Source organism: Sciurus carolinensis, chromosome 4 (genome assembly GCF_902686445.1).
Source record: "Sciurus carolinensis chromosome 4, mSciCar1.2, whole genome shotgun sequence".
Classification (NCBI taxonomy): Eukaryota; Metazoa; Chordata; class Mammalia; order Rodentia; family Sciuridae; genus Sciurus; species Sciurus carolinensis.
In genome coordinates, this window is record NC_062216.1 from 85,172,235 (window position 1) to 85,190,740 (window position 18,506).

At 32.4% G+C, this 18,506-nt stretch overlaps 1 protein-coding gene across 1 annotated transcript; it reads right to left on the reverse strand.

The window, feature by feature from the left end:
* Positions 1–3,011: 3,011 nt before the first annotated feature.
* Rergl (RERG like) lies at positions 3,012–12,188 on the reverse strand. The gene is made up of 5 exons (XM_047551070.1): positions 12,096–12,188; positions 10,905–10,961; positions 7,377–7,450; positions 6,284–6,432; positions 3,012–3,742 (listed from the first exon to the last, which is right to left on the reverse strand). Exons 1-5 carry the CDS (start codon positions 12,145–12,147, stop codon positions 3,460–3,462), a joined length of 615 nt encoding a protein of 204 aa, XP_047407026.1. The 5' UTR covers positions 12,148–12,188; the 3' UTR covers positions 3,012–3,459.
* Positions 12,189–18,506: the final 6,318 nt, after the last annotated feature.

The following is an 18,506-nucleotide window of genomic DNA, read 5'->3' on the forward strand; positions in this document are numbered from 1 at the left end:
ATTGTCAAGCAACAATTCTAAAATAATGATGATACATTACACGAACACATATCTGTCACTGGGACAGGATTCAGGCAGTGGGGTGTAGGGTGTGGGGATAACTCATCTCTGATTCATCTGCTATCAGTTGAAGTGCCCAAAGATTGGAAACTGGAATCATCTACAGGTTTACTCATCTCTCCAGTGGGTTGACTGATCACTAATTCCATGTAGTATCTCCACTGGGTACCTTTAGGGTAGCAAGATTCACACATGTTGACTCATGGCTTCCAAAGCAGAGTCCTAAGGGAGCAGAAAATGATGGACACTGTATCTCCTTTTCTAATCTGCTTCATTAGTGATACACTTTACTTCCACTTCATTCCATTTGTCAAAAGAGAGTCCATAAGATGGATCAATAATTAAGCCAGTGGCAAGAGTGGGAAGGTTGGAACAATATTTTGATTTGAGAATTACCAAACAAAAATGTGCAACTGTGTCTTAAAGCTGTCACATCATCAAAGGGAGAATGAACCCAATACTTTTAAATATCATACTGAAAAATAATCATAATTTCAGTATTTCTCTTCTTCTCTTTTTGTTTCTCTGTTTGTTTTTGTGGTGCTGGGGTTGAACCAAGGGCCTTGTGCAGATAGACTAATGCTCTGCTATTGAGCTTTATCCCTAGCACCTCAAATACTTATTTCTAAAATCACTCTGAAAAATACTCATTCTTGTTCTTATTATTGTTCTGTAGGCTCCTGATAATGAGGTGTGTCATTGCAGCTCATCTTGCTAGAAAAATCAGAATATGATAAATAAAATTTCTAAATGCAAAATAAAAGTATTATACATACATACATTGAAATTTTGTACTCTGAATATCATAGATAAAATGCATGAAATAGTCTATTAAATAATTTGAATACTATTGAACATTAGAGTTCCTACATGTAACAGGGATAAAAACATTATTTTTTAAGGCAAAAAAAAAATCCCCAAAGAATTTTTAACTGAAATAAAAGTGATCAAAGGAATGAAGACTGGATCTCTAAAAATGAGACTACCAGAAGAACACGAGCAAACAACAAAAGAAATATAACTCCTTATACTAACTTAATGCATATATGGTATCAATATAGTATATATGTATGCGTAGGTACTTATGTAGTGTCAATAGCAAAGCATAAAAGATTAATAAAATTCCTATTTATATTGCCAACCAAAAATATTCTTCTTGAATTGCTAGGATGACTACACAATAGACATTTGTTTTTCATTTACATGGTAATGAATATCACTAGTTCACAGGGAGTCTTCCTCACTTTCAACTCAATACTTTAGTGCCAACCAAGAGAGGACTGTTCCTCATTATGGTCCTACACAGAGATAACCATGACACACATCAGCAGAAGGAATTATCCCAGTTGGCAGAATTTCAAGCAGTATATTTTGTCTTTCACCTTGCTTATTAGGAAAGTACATGTAGTACACCAATTTCCAGGTAATGATTAATAGTTTTGCCACTTGGTCAGAGGTCTATAAGAGGTAAACTGGATGATCAGTGATAAGGTCTGAGAAAAGGCATATGGACAGATCACTCAGAAAGGACATAAAATACACACATATTTGTATATAATGCAATGGCCTTCAAAGAGCAACTACCAGGGATAGATCACTTAATCAGATGGAAAGGATAGCATGGCCAGAAAATATCAACCTGTCTTTTTTCTTGACTATTTCTGTGCTTATTTAATGTACACACGACAATATTGACCATAGTGGTACAAATGAAAGCAATCTATAGGTCCGCAATATAGCCTTTCTTTCAAAATCAGTGAGTACATCACTTCTAAGTATGGAGCCAGTCAGTATCTGAAACAGAGTCAACCACAGTATGATATCATTTGTTTGGGGACTGGGTGGGAAGATAATGGGAGCAGGTGAAATCCAGATATCCAGAATATGCTATGCAAAGATTCTAGAATCTCCTTTGATATTGAGGAGCACAGTTCAATGGCAGCCTCCTCTGAGGGAACAACCACACTGATCTTCTGTTTCCTCAGACCCATAGAGCAGTCACCCCATTCTCACAGTTTTCTGTTCCCCCTCCCCAGTACATTCCTTATTTCCTAAGTAGAGAAAGTGCCCCTGAATTCTCACAGTAAAAATAATCAAATGGTAGGTTTGGGATCCAATCTACAATAACAGTCCCCTCCATTTTTATGAACATTCAGAACTTGTGTTATATACTTCCACAGGATTCTGTTTTTCCACTACATTTTCCTTCAGGGTAACATCAAGATCAGATTGCCAAGAAACAGCAAAGCTATATAGAACAGCTCTAAGTGTCATTCCTAAAATGTTGAATTATGACTCATGGTGAGCCCATGTTAATGAATTTTCTTCTATAGTCTGACAGTCTGTGTTAATGCTTTTCTCAGTCCTGTCCACTACTTTTATGCAAGATCTTCTTCCATCTTCCTCAGATTCTCACTGGTATTTATTAAGCAAATGTATGTGCAGTGTTGCTTGTAGTTCCCTTTTAAACATGTCTGGGACCTAACCTTGATTCTCAACACTTGGCCAAAGTTTGGATTACAGCCTTTAATTTGAGAGATGTCAAGTGTGAAACCAAGCAAGGTCAGCAGCAGTGGTATTGTGGTCTAATGGTAGAACATTTTCTTTGGAAGGAGAAGGTAGTCAAAGTAATCTAATAAGACCCAAAGTCTAACAGAAAAACATTTCTTTCAGGTCAACAAAGCCTTCAAGGTTACTTATTCACCAACCAGTTTTTACTTGTTTTTTCACTATAATATATGGGTTTGTAAATAAACAAAAATGAACTATTTTTTTAATCTAAAAGGGATCTTAGCTATAGTGAGAAATGTCCTTTTTAAGATGGCATACAAGAAAAGGTAGACTGTTTCTCCATCAGATTAATCATAAAATATTTATTTATGGGTAAAGATTTTAACATCTTAAGTCTTTAAGTTATATTTTAATCTAAATACATGAAAGGTCATGTAACTTACTACATAATTGTAAAGACATTTCAAAAGTAAATTCATACTTCCTATTACATAGATGGGGAACTTTCACAAATTGATAAATCACACCTTATATTAACTCTATGAAGATAATTGTTCATTTATTTCAAAGAACTAAATAAAATAAAGTTAAACCACAGACTATGGGATGGTAGCACAATAAAATTACATAAGCAGAGTTTACTTGGCAAGGCACCATAGATTGCAGTGAGTCCTATTTTGTGCAACAAATGAAAGGTTATGTGTGAAGCAACATGAACCAGCTACAATTAATCAAATTACACATTTGAAAATGCAGTTTGGTTCATGTTCAATCATTTCATATCACTAACAAATTTCTTTTTCAAAAATTGCAAACAGGTAGATTTAATTATCATGTGAATGTTTGAAACTGATATAATATAATAAATCCCTTAGGATTATGTGGTTGCTAAACAGATTTTCTTCTCTTTCCAAATACGTTATTGATTAATTTGGCCATTGACTTTGATCCACTGGATCTTCTCTTTTCTTTGAGCTTGAAGTTTGTCAGAATGTCCTTGATAATTCTGATGAACATCATTTCTACCTCCAGAGACTGCTCTGCGGCAGACAGTTCACAGAATTGGCATCGGTTATCCAGTGCCAACTTCTGTCCTTCTTCCCAGCCAACCTCGCGTACATGGCAGAGGTCTTGCTTATTGCCAACCAAAAGCACTGCTGGTTCCACAACTCTGAATATAGACATGCAATTTTGGCAAAATTGTTTTCAATGACTCTTCTTTATAACAAAGAGGTTCATAGCCAAATAATTCAAGTCAAAGAAGAAGAATTATTGTGTATGTACATTTATAGTGACATGTGGCTATGGTGGACACATACAATAGTTCACCATAAATCATCTCCATGCATTAATGTATTCACAAGTATTTAATACATACTATTCTTGTACCAAAACCAGTTTACTAATAAATTATTTTTAAATAATAGTAGCACATTTTTTTAAAAGCTTCACATAATGGTCACATCCCACAGTTTTGCAAAAAAAAAAAAAAATTGGCATATAATCTTCAGTGGTTATGCAGTAAAATATGTCACCATTTACTTACAAAATCATTTTATATAGAATGTAGTAAATAACACAAAAGCAACAATGTCAAAGTTTAGGATCTGAAGTAACAAACTTATTCTTGGATTCTGGATCTGATTACTAACTTGGTATTATATTGGTATTGGTATTTTTCCCAATTTCTGGTTTTTTTTACATATAAAAAATAGTCCTCATCACAGAGACTTCTCATACAGATTAAATGAAATAATGTATATAAAAACACCCTACCACAGTTCCAGGCAATGAAAGATGCTTACTATTATTTTTTATATTTATTATTATTTGCAAGAAGAGAATGAACAAATGTCTCTACTTCGACAGTTACTGGAATCGAACAGTTAATTTGGATGTTTTCTTAAACAAAAATATTACTCTGTACTCACTGCAGTTTTTTCTTTGTTAATATCCATTAAAACATGTTCTAGAAAAAAAATTTAATCTCATATATCTTGCTTATGCTCTATTGACAATAAGTAACTTACAAATTCAACTTTTCTATTTAAAAATGCCCTTTGTTAAGATAAATGTCTTCATGCAAATACAATAATTCTTCTTTGACATGGTGAAATAATATAAGTGGAAAGTTTGGTGAAAAATTACAAAAAACCACTAGCCTTAAAATGGCAGAAGGAAGAAATGGGTAAATATGGACAGTCTCTAATTCTTTTTGACACCATTTTCCACTGAGGTTGGGTTCATTCATATGCCTATGGGCAGTGAGGAAAGATGCTCTGTATGTGGTGACCTTTTAGGGGCATTAATATCTTCTTTAGTCCAGTTCATGGAATGATTGTAAAGGGTAAATGAGGAACAATAGGTGAAAGTATTTGAAAGATGAACCACAAATATCAGAGGTAATTTTACAAGAATTCCATATTTTGCTCTTCTGGCTTTTCTTACGATCAAGAACTGGAAATACTCCAGAAATTATTTAGTCAATAAATTGACAAGATTGCTGTAAAAATGTCAAAATAGGTTTTTATATATTAAGTATGACTTTAAGTGTTCTTGAGTGATTACCTTGCTTTGAAAGGGTATAAAAAGAATTTTATTTTACACACTACCTATGTATAGTGCCCAAATATAAGAAAATACATGCTTCAATTCTAAAAAGTCAGTAATGTTATAGGAAATCAGGGCTATCAGGCACCTTAGTAAAATCACATCCTCTGTTTCTACTATGATGTCATCAGCTATAAGATCAGATAAATGAGCTCTCCAGATTGAAGTGGTTTACCTAAGGTAAATCAAATGGTAGGCAGAATGCACATGAACTGGCTTCAGGGATGTGCATGCCCTTCATCAATTACTGACCCATGGTTTCCTTGCTAGTGGGGCAGTTTAAATAGATCTATTAGACACTTTTATCAATTTGCAGTAATAATACTGTACTTTTTATACTTAACATTTTAGAACATTATTTTGGACTGTGAGGGCAAAACTGGCTAAGAGTACAAAGATTACTTACATTCACGTGTTAAATGAAAATACCTCAAATGAGAAAGGCTAAAATTTACAATAAAAAATAGAAAGAACTAAAATATGATGTTCAGATGCCTAAGCTTATATCCACCAACACAACAATTCTTTAAGGACCAGTTATCTGTTCCTTCATAGTTCTGTGTGTCAGGACAATTACAATGGAGAATTGTTAACCAGCTTTTTATTTTAGAAAGTGAAATGAAGAAAACTGTATTCTCATTTTTAGAATTTGCAAATGGTTTGATTATTCAGTCTATTTGCTGTGAAAGATTGAACAACCCAATAACCAGGAATTGGATTTCACAGAATGCCAAATGTAATAAATCGGGATTTATTTAGTACCCTTAACATTTTTTGTGAAAATGAAAAGGAAAGGTTGAAAAGCGAACTCTCTTGTGTACAGAGGACCATTATTTTGCAAGTGAGTGTCATGTTAACAATAGAAGCTGTCTTGTAAAATGGCCATTTACTCAGGGCAAGTAACTGTTTATGTCAGCCAGGATATAAAGCATTCTCATCTTATTCCTTTTACTACATGTGTAACTCCTGTGGAATGGGAAGGTGAATTGTTCAGGGTGGTTAAATTTTGTAATTGGAAGGCTGTATTAAATTCTTCCTAATGATGCTTACAGCCATATGATGATTTACTCAAAAGAAAGAAGAAGGAAATGAAATACCATACCTTTTACAATGACTAGCTTGTGGCTCCCGAATTCTGTAGATAAGTGCTTTTGCAAAAGCAAATGAAGATCTGTCACTGATGTCATACACAATAACAAACCCATCTGCCCAGTGAAGTTCACTTGTGAGGGAGAATTTTGCTTTCTGCAACTGAAAGTAAAGCAAACACATTGAAAGTATTGAGATTGAACACTCCTACTTTATACTCAGTTAATTGATGGAGACCCATTTCACCTGGAAGAGACCTCAATAAAGCCCCAAATTGATATTTTCTAAAATGCACTTTCTTGTTTATTTCTTTCTTATCATTCTCTTTCTTTGATTAAAAGTGATTGAAATTGAAAATATAATAAGACTTTATAATAAAGATACAGCTATCTCATTTTATAATTATTCAATAAGAAAATATGCTTACTTTTTCTGAAAAATTGATATTTTTATATGCTTTTTAAATTGATACCCACACATTTTTTTGAAAAGATATTTTTCATTTGGATTTGTAAGTGGAGCATCTTGATTTGGGGTTACTAAATTTAAATTCCTAAAAACAAAATACTGGCAAACTGTAGTTAAAAATATTTAAGGCAATTTTTACTTACCTAAAAAAATATGGAGTTGTTTTGAAAGCACAGACAACTGAAAGTTTCTTCTCTCTCAACACTTTATTTACTCTTTTTCTCACTTATATAATCCTATTTTAACTATTTAGTATTTTGAATGGTCAAAGAGGTCTACACTCAAAATGTCTTACTTATGCTCATTTAAACCAGGTTACTTACAAATACAACTCAGTGGAAATACTAACTGAACTGAAAAACTGTGAAACTGACAGTTGCAATATGACCTGACAGAAATATGTTATGAATGCAATGTACCCTTTCTATTTTAAAGATATCTGTGATGTGATAATTTTTGACATAAATTTTTAGAAAAGCCAGAAAATGGAATTTATAACAAAGTATTCTCTTAACATTTTTAATAATTAAAACTGAGAAGAAACTTCATATTAACACTGACAATGTTTCATGTACCCTGATTGAAACTTGAACTCATAATTAAAACAAGGAGAGAAAATAGGGTTTTGTTTTACTTACTTGAGAACAAGGGTCATATATTTCCAGATTCAGTTGCTTCCCTTCCAAACACAAATGCTTATTATAGATAGACTCTGCAAAAATATGTATAGGTATTGTTGGAATGGAAAAGCTCCAGAATAAAAAGTCCGCTCTCCTGATCATAGTCTGTCAAACTCAACCAGTTATATTTTAGGGGAGTAGTGTAGTAGCTTTTATTCATTGCTAATGACCCAAACCATGCACATGCTGTATTTACTCAGGTACATTTCTTACGTGTGAATTTCACCCTATGTCTGTTTACCTACCTGCCTTACTGTGGATGAAATATTTGTGTTTCTACTATGGACACTCTATGTACTCAGATAGTCATGACTTCCTTTCACTTGCTTAAAAACCCAGCTTCAGTAACTCTCTCTTCCTGTATCATGACATTTTTCCTATTATTTCATTATCAACATCTTATAGATATGCTTAATTTTTTTCTAACTTAAATGTTTCAAAAATCAATGGTCAGTTTGTATCTTCATCTGATTTGCTCTACTAGCATCAGTAATACAGTTGGTCACTCCTATCTCCCTAAAATATTGTCTTCACATGACCTCAAATACACATACTCTCCTGTTTTATTTATTCCCTGTTACTCCATCTTAAACTTTTGATTTTCCTCCCAACTCCAAACTTAGTTCCAGTTCATGGACGCTTCTCTTACCGGCTTTGCTAATCTCATCCAATTACATGATTGTACATGCCAACTAATTAAACAGAATTAATTAACCTAGCCTATATCTATAACCCAGACTTCTCTGAACTCTAGAACTTCCCTGAACTACTTGCTATTGGACATATCCATTTATATGTCTGGTAGACATCACTTAAACTGAACCTTAACACACTTAAATTGAACCTCTGATATTTCTGCAAAGACTGCATCTTCCAGATTTCCATTTTATTAAGTGTTATATCCATAAACTGAACTTTTCAGAAAAAAGCTTTAAGATCTTCCATGATTCTTTCTCTTGTGCCCATGTCCATTCTGTTAAAAATTAATTTTTATTCTACCTTCAAAATATATTTTTAATTTTCTGCATTTTACTACCTCCACTGTTAATACTCTAGTCTAAGTCACCATTATCTCTTATCTAGATCATTACAAAATATCCTAATTTATTTATTTTCTTCCAGTCCCTAACCCCCGCCTGTCCCTAGTTGATTCTCAATGCAAAAACAAAAGTGAACCTTTTAGTAGGATCAGATACTTAGGTAATCAAATTGCTTTGATCATTTCCCATCTCACATGGTTGAACCAAAACTTTTCTAAGGCCTAAGACTGTTCCTCATTATCTAACCCCCATTACCTCTGTGACTTCAGAAGCTCTCTTGTTATTATATTCTCTCCACTCCATCTGCACTAAACTTCATACCATTCTTCAGATTTTTTCAGAAATGTTCTTCCTCAGAACTTTGTTAATTATTCTTTCTTCTGATTGCAATATAATCCACCAGAAATCTTCATGGTTCTATCTTCACTGTGTTTGTTTCAGTATCATTTTCCCAGGAAGATCTGTGATGACCTTCATATTTTAAATAGCTATGACAATATTAGTGCCTCTCTCTTTTTTTTATTTTTTAATAGCATTTGTCATCATAACATAATTTATTTCTAATTGTTTCTTTACCAGGATTAACAGATCCTTCTGTCAGAATTATAAGCTCCATGAGGGAGTATCTATTTGTCATTTTTATTCACTGTTGTAACCTGTCTACCTGGAAGAGTACATGGGACATGGTAGGTGCTCAATGAATAATAATTGATGAATTAATTTATTTCCATGACCATTTTTATAAAAGAACTATTTCTCTACAAAATAATATAATACTAACACAAAATCATGATCCATGCTGGCAAATATTCTGTAACACATAATAGAAAGCTATAGCAGATATCTGGGGAGCTAATGTCTCCCCAAAGAGTTAAAGCTAACTTTTAAAATCCTTCCAGGTTAAATTAAACAAAATTTATTATAGTTCCATTAAATCTTAAATTGTTTTCAGAGTTTATTCTAAGCTTCATAGATTTACTATTGACTATAAACCATAAAATCTCCTAGACATTTTAAAACTCCAATCTCAAATCTCAAAAACTGCTGACAAGAGTAGTCAAATCTTGGTTAAAAAAATATTATTTTCTCCCTTCTGGCCTTCATTTATAGGATGGAGTTGTTCTTGCTAGCTTGTTCCCATAGAGTGGGTGACCTTTGGATCACTTGCTTATCTTTTCAAAATGTCTCCAGGTCTTGTATTTTTCATTGAGATGTAACAGTCAGAAATGTGTAAACATTTCATTTGTTTATATAACTAGATTATACAAAGCATTAAGGTGAAGGTCTCTGTTACTGCTGCTATTGTTATTTGGATATTTATTATTTTATTTATGTTTAGATTCATTTTTAGTTCTGAAGGCTTTTCTCATGTGTGAGTCCTACCTTGTGGGCTGCTGACCTTTGTGGTTGAGGTTGTTTGCCCCCAGAAATAAACACTGGAAATTTCTCTTTTTATATACTTCTTCTTTTTATAATCAGTTTTCAAGCACTTGCCCTAAATGTTCACAATGTCATATGGACTGAAATACTGTGTTGGATACATGTGCACAACACAGTATTTCAAAGTTATTTTTGAAATACTCAAACAGTGCCACCTCAGGAATAAAAGTCGAACATTTATTTCTGTTTCTTGTAGAATTACACACTTGCAATCTTTAACTATTCTTACTCTAAATAACAATACTGAATGAAAAAAAAAAAACATTGCCCTTTCTCCTATATCTCATATTTACTACAATTGTTACTGTTGTTAAAATTTAAAAAAATTATTTCCATACCTTTGATCAAATAAGATATTAACACCATTATATTGATATATTGCTGGGCAAAAATTACTTAATTGGGATAAAATTACTCACTTTTTGTGCTATGATATACCCCATGCCATGTGTCATGCTAATTATGATAAAAATTCACAAATTAGAATTAGTGCAAGGATCCTAAGAGTATACTAAGATGCCCTGATATCCCTGCTTTAGAATTTTTCTGAAATTTATAAATAATGTAGAAAATAACATATCTTTAATCAGGGCATAATTTTCTTATTATTTATACATGACTTTTAAATAACAAAAGGCTTTATTTTGCAGTTGCTTTTATTAGCTTCAGTTTGTTTTTATCTTTAATAGATGTTGATTAATTATCAAGTATTCCATATTTTACAACAATATTATACAGTATTTGGGAGGAGTATCACAAATTTAATGTTTTGTCTACTTATGGACTTTGAAATGAATGATGCTAATTCATCATAAAATAGGGTGAATTTTATCATAAAAGAACATTCAATTCAAGTACCTATTTTGGCATTTCTTACAAAAATCTGTAAGTTAATAGCTGATTAATAAATATAATAGTGGCAGGTTCTACCAAAATGCTTCTCTAGTTGGGGAATATTTATGATGTTGAAATTTTAAGATAAGAAAAGTCTTCAGTAATGACTTACCAAAATTAGAAGCATATTCTCCAATGAATCGCTTAGTAAGAAATCTTACTGTAAGGGCTACAAAATAAATAAATAAATAAATAAAGCTAGGTTTAAGGATTGCTACATTTTAGGATACAGATAATTTAATACATACTAAAATTTTATCTTTGACCTCAAAAATTGCCGTGCATTAATGTAATGAAGAACTTAAAATTGTACTAAATTCTGGTCTAAATGGGTCACCAATATTTGCATGGTACAAACCTAACATGTAAATAGAAAAATAAGATCTTAGATCACTATATATTTAAAATACTATAGTTAATTCATGAATAAAACACATAAGGCAACCTATGTTTTATAATATAAACACATTTCTCATTACATTTGAAATGTAGACTATTGCATTCTTTATTTTCCTCTATCAAATTAAGTCTGGCTCCAAGATACTGTATGTAAGAGTAAATACATCACAATGACCCCACTTTTAGGTATAATTACAAACAGAAAAACAAAATAAAAGACTTTAAAAATAATGATGTTATCAAGCATTTGCTGTTATTTATGGATATAGGGATTTTTCAATCCTGGAAATAGCAAAAGGATCTGTGGTATCTGTTTATCACATCTCAGCTTCTGAGGTCTGGCCACTTTATTAGGCTCATGTGGATTTGTTGGTGACATTCTCATTGCCATTCAAATACAGACAAAACCAAAGCAAAGCAAAATGAAATCGAACCAGGGCTTACAAAAAATAAGGCACATGTAGCTTAGTTCAGGTTCTCCACAAGGCCATTTCCCTCCCAAGTTCTTTTACATCAACAAGCCTGCATTTTAAACACAAACCATGTGTCTCTATGCATCTCTGTTCATCCTTAGTCTCAGAGAAGAAGGGTTTTCTTCAAAGCCACTGCTTAACCACAGGTGGGTGTAGGGGCAGGTATACTAGAGTTAGATGTAAGTGGGATAGCGATGGAGAAACTAATTAATAGTTCAAACATTTATCTTGCTACATATGACTACATATTTTATAAATATAAAATTACTTGTCTATAACATTAAAAACTCCTGCAGACAATAATTTGCTTATCATCCCACAGATTAAATAAGTTATTATTTATGTAGTTATTAATAAAAGGTTATGATTGAACCCATCAATGTTTCTCATTTTGCACTCTACCTCATACCACAGAAGATATCCCCACTCACCAGACTTGCCTGTGCCTTCACCACCCAAGACAGAAAGCTTAATTTCATTCATCTTGCTTTTCTACTCTTTCTGATCAGTCTAGTCTTCTGAAACTATGCTGACTTGAGTCAAGCATACTTTCTTTTTATTGCTGCTCTCATTTTTCTAAGAACAACTCCACCCCATATTCCTATCATCTAATTATAACTTTAAAAATGTTTTCCTCCAGTAGTTTTCAACATATTTCATTTTTTTAAAAAAGTTGGAGTTACTATTTAGAGACTAAGTTTTATTATAGCAATAGTTATGCATTTTTAGCAGAAGCTTTGCTCCAAACTCTCCATTTTGTGAACATGGAATCTACCATTCTCCTAGGACCCAGAAAAATTATCTTTCGTTTGGAAAGTTTTTAAAGGATAGACAACATCTTATAAACTTCTATTGATTGGATCAGTTTTATTTGTTTCATTATTAAATCTTCTAGCCTTTCTCCTGTGACAGACAAGGGGAAATGAGTTAACTCAGTCACTAAAAGAAATGAGAGTAGGAAAAGGATAACTCCAGGTTTTCTCAGTCTATTTTTGATAGCAATGTGAATGAATACCCGGGCCACATTTTTTGATTATATAATATATTCTAGGAGAAAATGGATGCCACCATGTTTTGGCTTTCCAATGTCTTCTTTAGTGCGTAATTTCTCTTTATAAAATATGTTATGACAATAGATAACAGTAAGATTCCTAGAAAAGAATAAAACAATCAATTTCATGTTATTGAAAGCAATAATAGAAACTGTCATACTTCCTCCTGGATTACTTTGGAATTAGGGGGGAAAAAGGAAAAAAATGAAAGAAAAGTTGGAGGAAAAGAAAAAGGAGGAACTCTGGCATAATTCAGTCCTGCTATGCAGTAAAGAGGTATATTTAACATGCAACATAATGACTCTTTCATACCTCTTTTTGTTAATTTTCTATACTATTCAGTGTCCATTGCTTTCTTCCTGTTATTCTTCACCATTATATATTTAGAAATGCTACAACAAATAGAATTCAGCCTGTACTAATATTAAGGGTCAGACAAAGGAATGCTATTTGTAAGCCAATTTGATGGCAGGAATATTTATATAGTATTTTAAATGAATTTATGTTATATTTCTAAATTGCCACTATAATTTAAACACATGATTTAAAGATCATTGGTTAAGTAGTGAAGTTTATACCATGATGCAGATTAAAGCCTACTAAGAGAAATATGAAATTAATTAGAATTATAATCAATAATGTTTCTAAATAAAATAGGACTTTAAGGACTGGGGAAAGCAATGAAGCAGATAGAAAAGTCTTCAAAAAGCTTGTAAACTTGAAACATGAGCAGAACCCACAGAAGAGAGATGAGAAAAAGTAATCAGAAATTGGAGAGGTGTGTTTATTCCAAAAAAAGAAACATACCTTGTAAAAAAACAGCAAGTGAAGATTTGACAATTTGTGAACTCAACAGAGTAATAGTTGAAACAACTTTGATTTTTCCTTTTAGTACAAATATTTAAAAGTTAAAAATAAACTATTCTCTTGATTTAACTTGCAAACCCATATTTGAAATAATATGATTTTTTATTACTAAGGAAATCTAGCTGAGTTAATACACTATGGAATTGAACTATTTTTCTATTTGGAGAAATACTATTCTTAAGAACTTCTGACCAGTGTTTTTAGGAAGTTGCGTGCATTCACTGAGAAAATGGAAAGACTTAGCTTCATTACATACCTGATATTAAAAGCAATATGTGATTTTCCATCAAGAGACAAGCATTCTATCATCTGATCTTCTTCCTCTGTACCTCTATTCAGATTGAAAAAATAGCCCTAATAAGAACACGGGCTAGGGATATAGCTCAGTTGGTAGAGTGCTTGCCTCGCAAACACAAAACCCTGGGTTCAAATCCCCAGCACCACTAATAAATAAATAAACATTAAAAAAAAAAAGAAAGAACATATTGTTGGAATGGTGTGAAACTATAAATCTGAATAGGGAGAACAAAATAATGTAGACACAATTTAAAGAACCAAAAGTGCAAAAAAAAAAAAAAAGAAATAAAAAGAAAAGAAAAAAGAAAAAGAGAAAAGAAAGAAAGAAGTAAAAGAAAACTGGTGGGGGAGTGATATGGAGACACAGATAAAGAATGCTAACAAATTAATCAGTATTCTAATAGTCACATTATGCTTCTTAAAATGTTTTCACATTACCCTAAAGACACATGCATTCACAACCAAACTAAAATCATTTTTCCCTTTTATTTAACTTATTAAATGACCCAAACTCATTAAGAGTTCTATTATGCTTCTGGTACTGTTCTAGGTCCCACACATCAGTCAACAGACAAGAAAAGTATTCACAGAGTTTACAATTTAGTCACGGGGAGACAGGAAATAACAGTAAAAAATGAGCCACTAGCAACCTATCAGGGTTTCATGAATGCCATAATTTTATCTGTTTGTTTTTATTTCTCTGAGGCCAATTTAGTCAATTCTTCTCCTCTGTTAACTTCATTTTCTATTATTTTCTAATAATCTCCACCAAAGATTGAGATTCAGAAGAGTAGAGTCACATACCCAAATCTCCAAGGCACAAAGAATATCTGTTTCATAAACTGTTACAGAACCTCAAAAGGATGAAATGCTTCCCAACTCATTCACAATATCTATCAAAGCATTAACCAGACATGAATAGTGTACACAGAGAAGAATGAAATACGTGGGACATGTATATACATGCCATTTATGAATATGGATTCCCAGATCCTAAATATATTAGCAAATCAAAACCAGAGATGTATTAAAATAATCAAGCATTGTGAGCTAATAGGACATGTTTCAAGAATTTCAAGTTGGTTTCACAGCATATTAGTAAAATATTCCAATTCCACTGACAAGATCAAGAAGAAAATCTATATACATAACATATTCACAAAAGCATTTCATGAAATAAAACAACTACTTTAAAAAGAAAAAAAAACTGTAATCTAAAAGCAGATTTCTTAACTGGATTAAGGGTATAATTTTCAAAATTCACAACATATCTCTACAGAATCATTAGAGTAGTGAGAGATAATAGTGATGATTCTATAGAAAGGATGAGAGAATGCTCACTTTTATTTTATAGCATAAAATTATCAGTCCTTCTTAACACAAAGAAGGTAAGAATAGCTCCTAGAGGTAAAGGAGACAAAGTGTTCACTGTCTATGGAGGGAGTTGTTTCTTTAATTACATTATCTGCATTATGAGCATAGAGAAGAACATTCCTTAAAGTAGCAAGATAAAATATAAACATAAAAGCAGTAGTACCAAATAACAACAACACAACAAGTTTTAACACTTGGAAGTAAGGAAGGAAATTCAAAAAGAAAACATAAGGATAGAAGAAAGAAGGAGAGAATGAAGGGAATGCAGCAAAGACTAAAACTAAAAAGGAAAGTATATTTATGGAAGAATTCTTTAGTACTTACTGAAGATAATAATAGAGAAATTTGACTAGAAATACTTAAGTTGTAATTAGTACCAAATTAATCTGAAAGTCAAACGTAATGCCAATTAAAATCCCAACAAAGATAATTCAGGTGAATGTGGAACATCTGCTTTACAAAAGAAAATATACAAAAATAACTGAGAAGCTAGTAGAAAAAAGTAACAGAGTAAAGTAGCAACTAAATAAAATATCTTTTAGAATGAAATCATACCTTAGACTTCCAATAATTAAATATTATTTTGTTAGAACTACATTAGCGTATTCATTAAAAGAATAAATTTTTAGTGTAAGAAATGAGTTTAGAGGAAACATTTTATTACGAATATAAAGTTTTAAATATGTGCTATCTTTAAATTGTATTGATGTCATTAGAAGTAATTAGAAAATTATGTTATGTCTATACATCCTACCACACAGAAAAGTAATTAGAAATAGTGAAACTCTTATCATGTAAATTAAATTTTTAAAAGTTCGACTGGACACCTATATGAGTATCTTTCAAGTAAACTTGAGGAGGGGAAAGTCTTTCTAAGCAAGAAACAAATCCAAAGCATAAAGAAAGATACTGACAGAAAAGAAAAATTCAAGAATATTCCATGATTGAACTTAAGTGTTGGCTATGTTAGTCCCATGGGAATATTTATCAAGGGGTGTGTATTTCTCTATTTATTCACAACAAAACAAAAAACTATATACAAATGGATCATTTTTATCAGAATTAAGGTATTCATTTCACCTCTAATCCACTATTAGAGGAAATAAAGCTCTAATAGAAAAATATTTTTGATAGAATTACCTCTAGAAATTTTATGTGAAATATGAGAATTCATAGTGAATAGTAATAATACTTTCAGAGAAGAAAATGGTGTTCTAATTTCATAAAACAAGTTTTTAAGGCACTAACATTTTAAACTACATTGTGAGCATTCAGGCATTTGCATGGTATATTGGAATTAGGTAAGGAATCTACAGGGAAACTTTAGAGGAATAAATAAATTTTGATTATTAAACTGTGTCTCTCTTCTGATTTCAAGGTCCTTTATGCAATGTCATAGCATAAACAGCAGTGAAAACATTCTCAGAGATAAGAAGCAATTTCTCCACAATCATATATCCTACAGAATCTTTTCCAAAGAAATTATTCAAACCTAAAAATGTATCTCTCCAAATGTTGAAGATATTATAATACTAGAATACAAAGACAGCTATTAGACTACAAACCAATATTTTTTGGCTAAAATAAATACATAATAGAATTAATAATTGCTTAGTTTGATTTCTATTTTAAAGTTAACTTTTACATACATCATCAGATTCCTCATATGTGCTTCCTTTTGTATATGTGATTATTTGTATTTGAACAAGTATGTGAAACAGATTACTACCTAATAAAAATATGTCCCACTTTATTTAGTCTGGGAAAATAATTTTTAGGCTTGATACCCATTCATCATAACAATTTTGGCTTACAGAAAGTCTTTGCTTAGAGAAGATGGCAGATTCAAGGAAGAGCACACTTCCCAGCAGTTCCTTGGAAGTAGACTTACGAAATGAGAAGACTGCTCCTCAGTAGGTGAGTGATTAAGAGAACTCACTGACACTTAATACTGGAAAGTAAAAGAAACCATTGATACACAGAAAGTTTATAAAAAGAAATAGTGTGTTTGAGATGCTTCCGTTTGGCCGCCATCTTGGTAGTAGCATGGTTGCCAAGGAGAGGGAGTGGTGGAGGAACAGAATACTGTGCAGTAGGTGGACAAATAAATTTAAAAATAAAGAAAAATGTAGCTCGAGTTAACCTGTGGATTAAAGAAGAAGACTGATTTTAATGGACAGAGTCAATGAGCAAAGAGGTTCAGTGAAAATCAACCCAAAATAGCTTACCCCAGCAGCTACTGGGTAGGATCTGGAATGACTGGTTCAGAAAGCTATCTTAAGGAGCAGGAAACACTCCCAGGCATGAAAACCAGTTGCAGTGCCAAGCAGCAAGCATCTATAAGCCTTGCACAGAAGCAAGCAGAGATAGGAGTTGGGAACACTTAAAGAAGTCGCTAGCAGTCATTTACTATAATTCCCAGAATGTACCTGAACCACACTGACTGAAATAGGCACAAATAAAATTATACCTAGACCATCTTCTAAAAGAAGAAAGGTCTCTTTGTCACAAGCACCCCATAAAAGGTACCATGAAGATATATTTAGTAGCCACACATGACCCTCTGCATTCCAGGGAGGATACCTGGTAAATCATATGCATAGAGGTGAGGGTAAAACCTGTAGAGATTTTATCTATACCCTAAAAGTGGATTTTACCTGAGGTCCTAGAGATCCAGATGTCCTGAAAAGACTGACATATCCCTAGCAATAGGGGTTGTGGATCAGATTCTACTGATATAGTTCCAACATTCAGTCAAGACTAAACCCCAACTACCTGAACTTCTAATTTAGGACTCTACACCACCCTTACCACAGAAATATACAATGTGTCAGCACCTCACTCCCAAGTCTATTTCACCCTATACTGGGGTACTATAAGCTGAGATCTACTATACCCAACTTTCCCTGTAGCTGAAAGGACTGACAGGTAATTGAGGAACACAAAGGTGTTGGACTTAAGAATCCCCTAGCCCTTGACCCAGGGGTTACAAAGCCAAAACTAGATATAAAAATGACAATCCATCTCTGCCAACAAGTTTGATTACTTTAGCAGAAAAAAGTCCTTTATTTCTCAAGAGTTTTCTTTTCTTATTCCTTATTCTTTACAGTCAAACCTGCTACCTTATCTTATGCCTCTTCTGTGTTCACTTTTAAAACTAATTCATTCTCTTGCCTTCTTATTTGTTTCTTCACATAAGAAACTGTAATCTCACCAAATAGAACAATTATACAGTTTATGTAAATTTTACCC

What these genes read in the sequence shown, in the direction of transcription:
- Rergl (XM_047551070.1), bottom strand. Translation starts at nt 12,147, where the DNA reads ATGAATGAAATTAAGCTTTCTGTCTTGGGTGGTGAAGGCACAGGCAAG. An exon ending in AGAATATGCTTCTAATTTTG is followed by an intron (nt 7,451 to 10,904) that starts GTAAGTCATTAC and finishes ATATTTTTGCAG; the next exon opens with AGTCTATCTATAATAAGCAT. An exon ending in TATATGACCCTTGTTCTCAA is followed by an intron (nt 6,433 to 7,376) that starts GTAAGTAAAACA and finishes CTTTACTTTCAG; the next exon opens with TTGCAGAAAGCAAAATTCTC.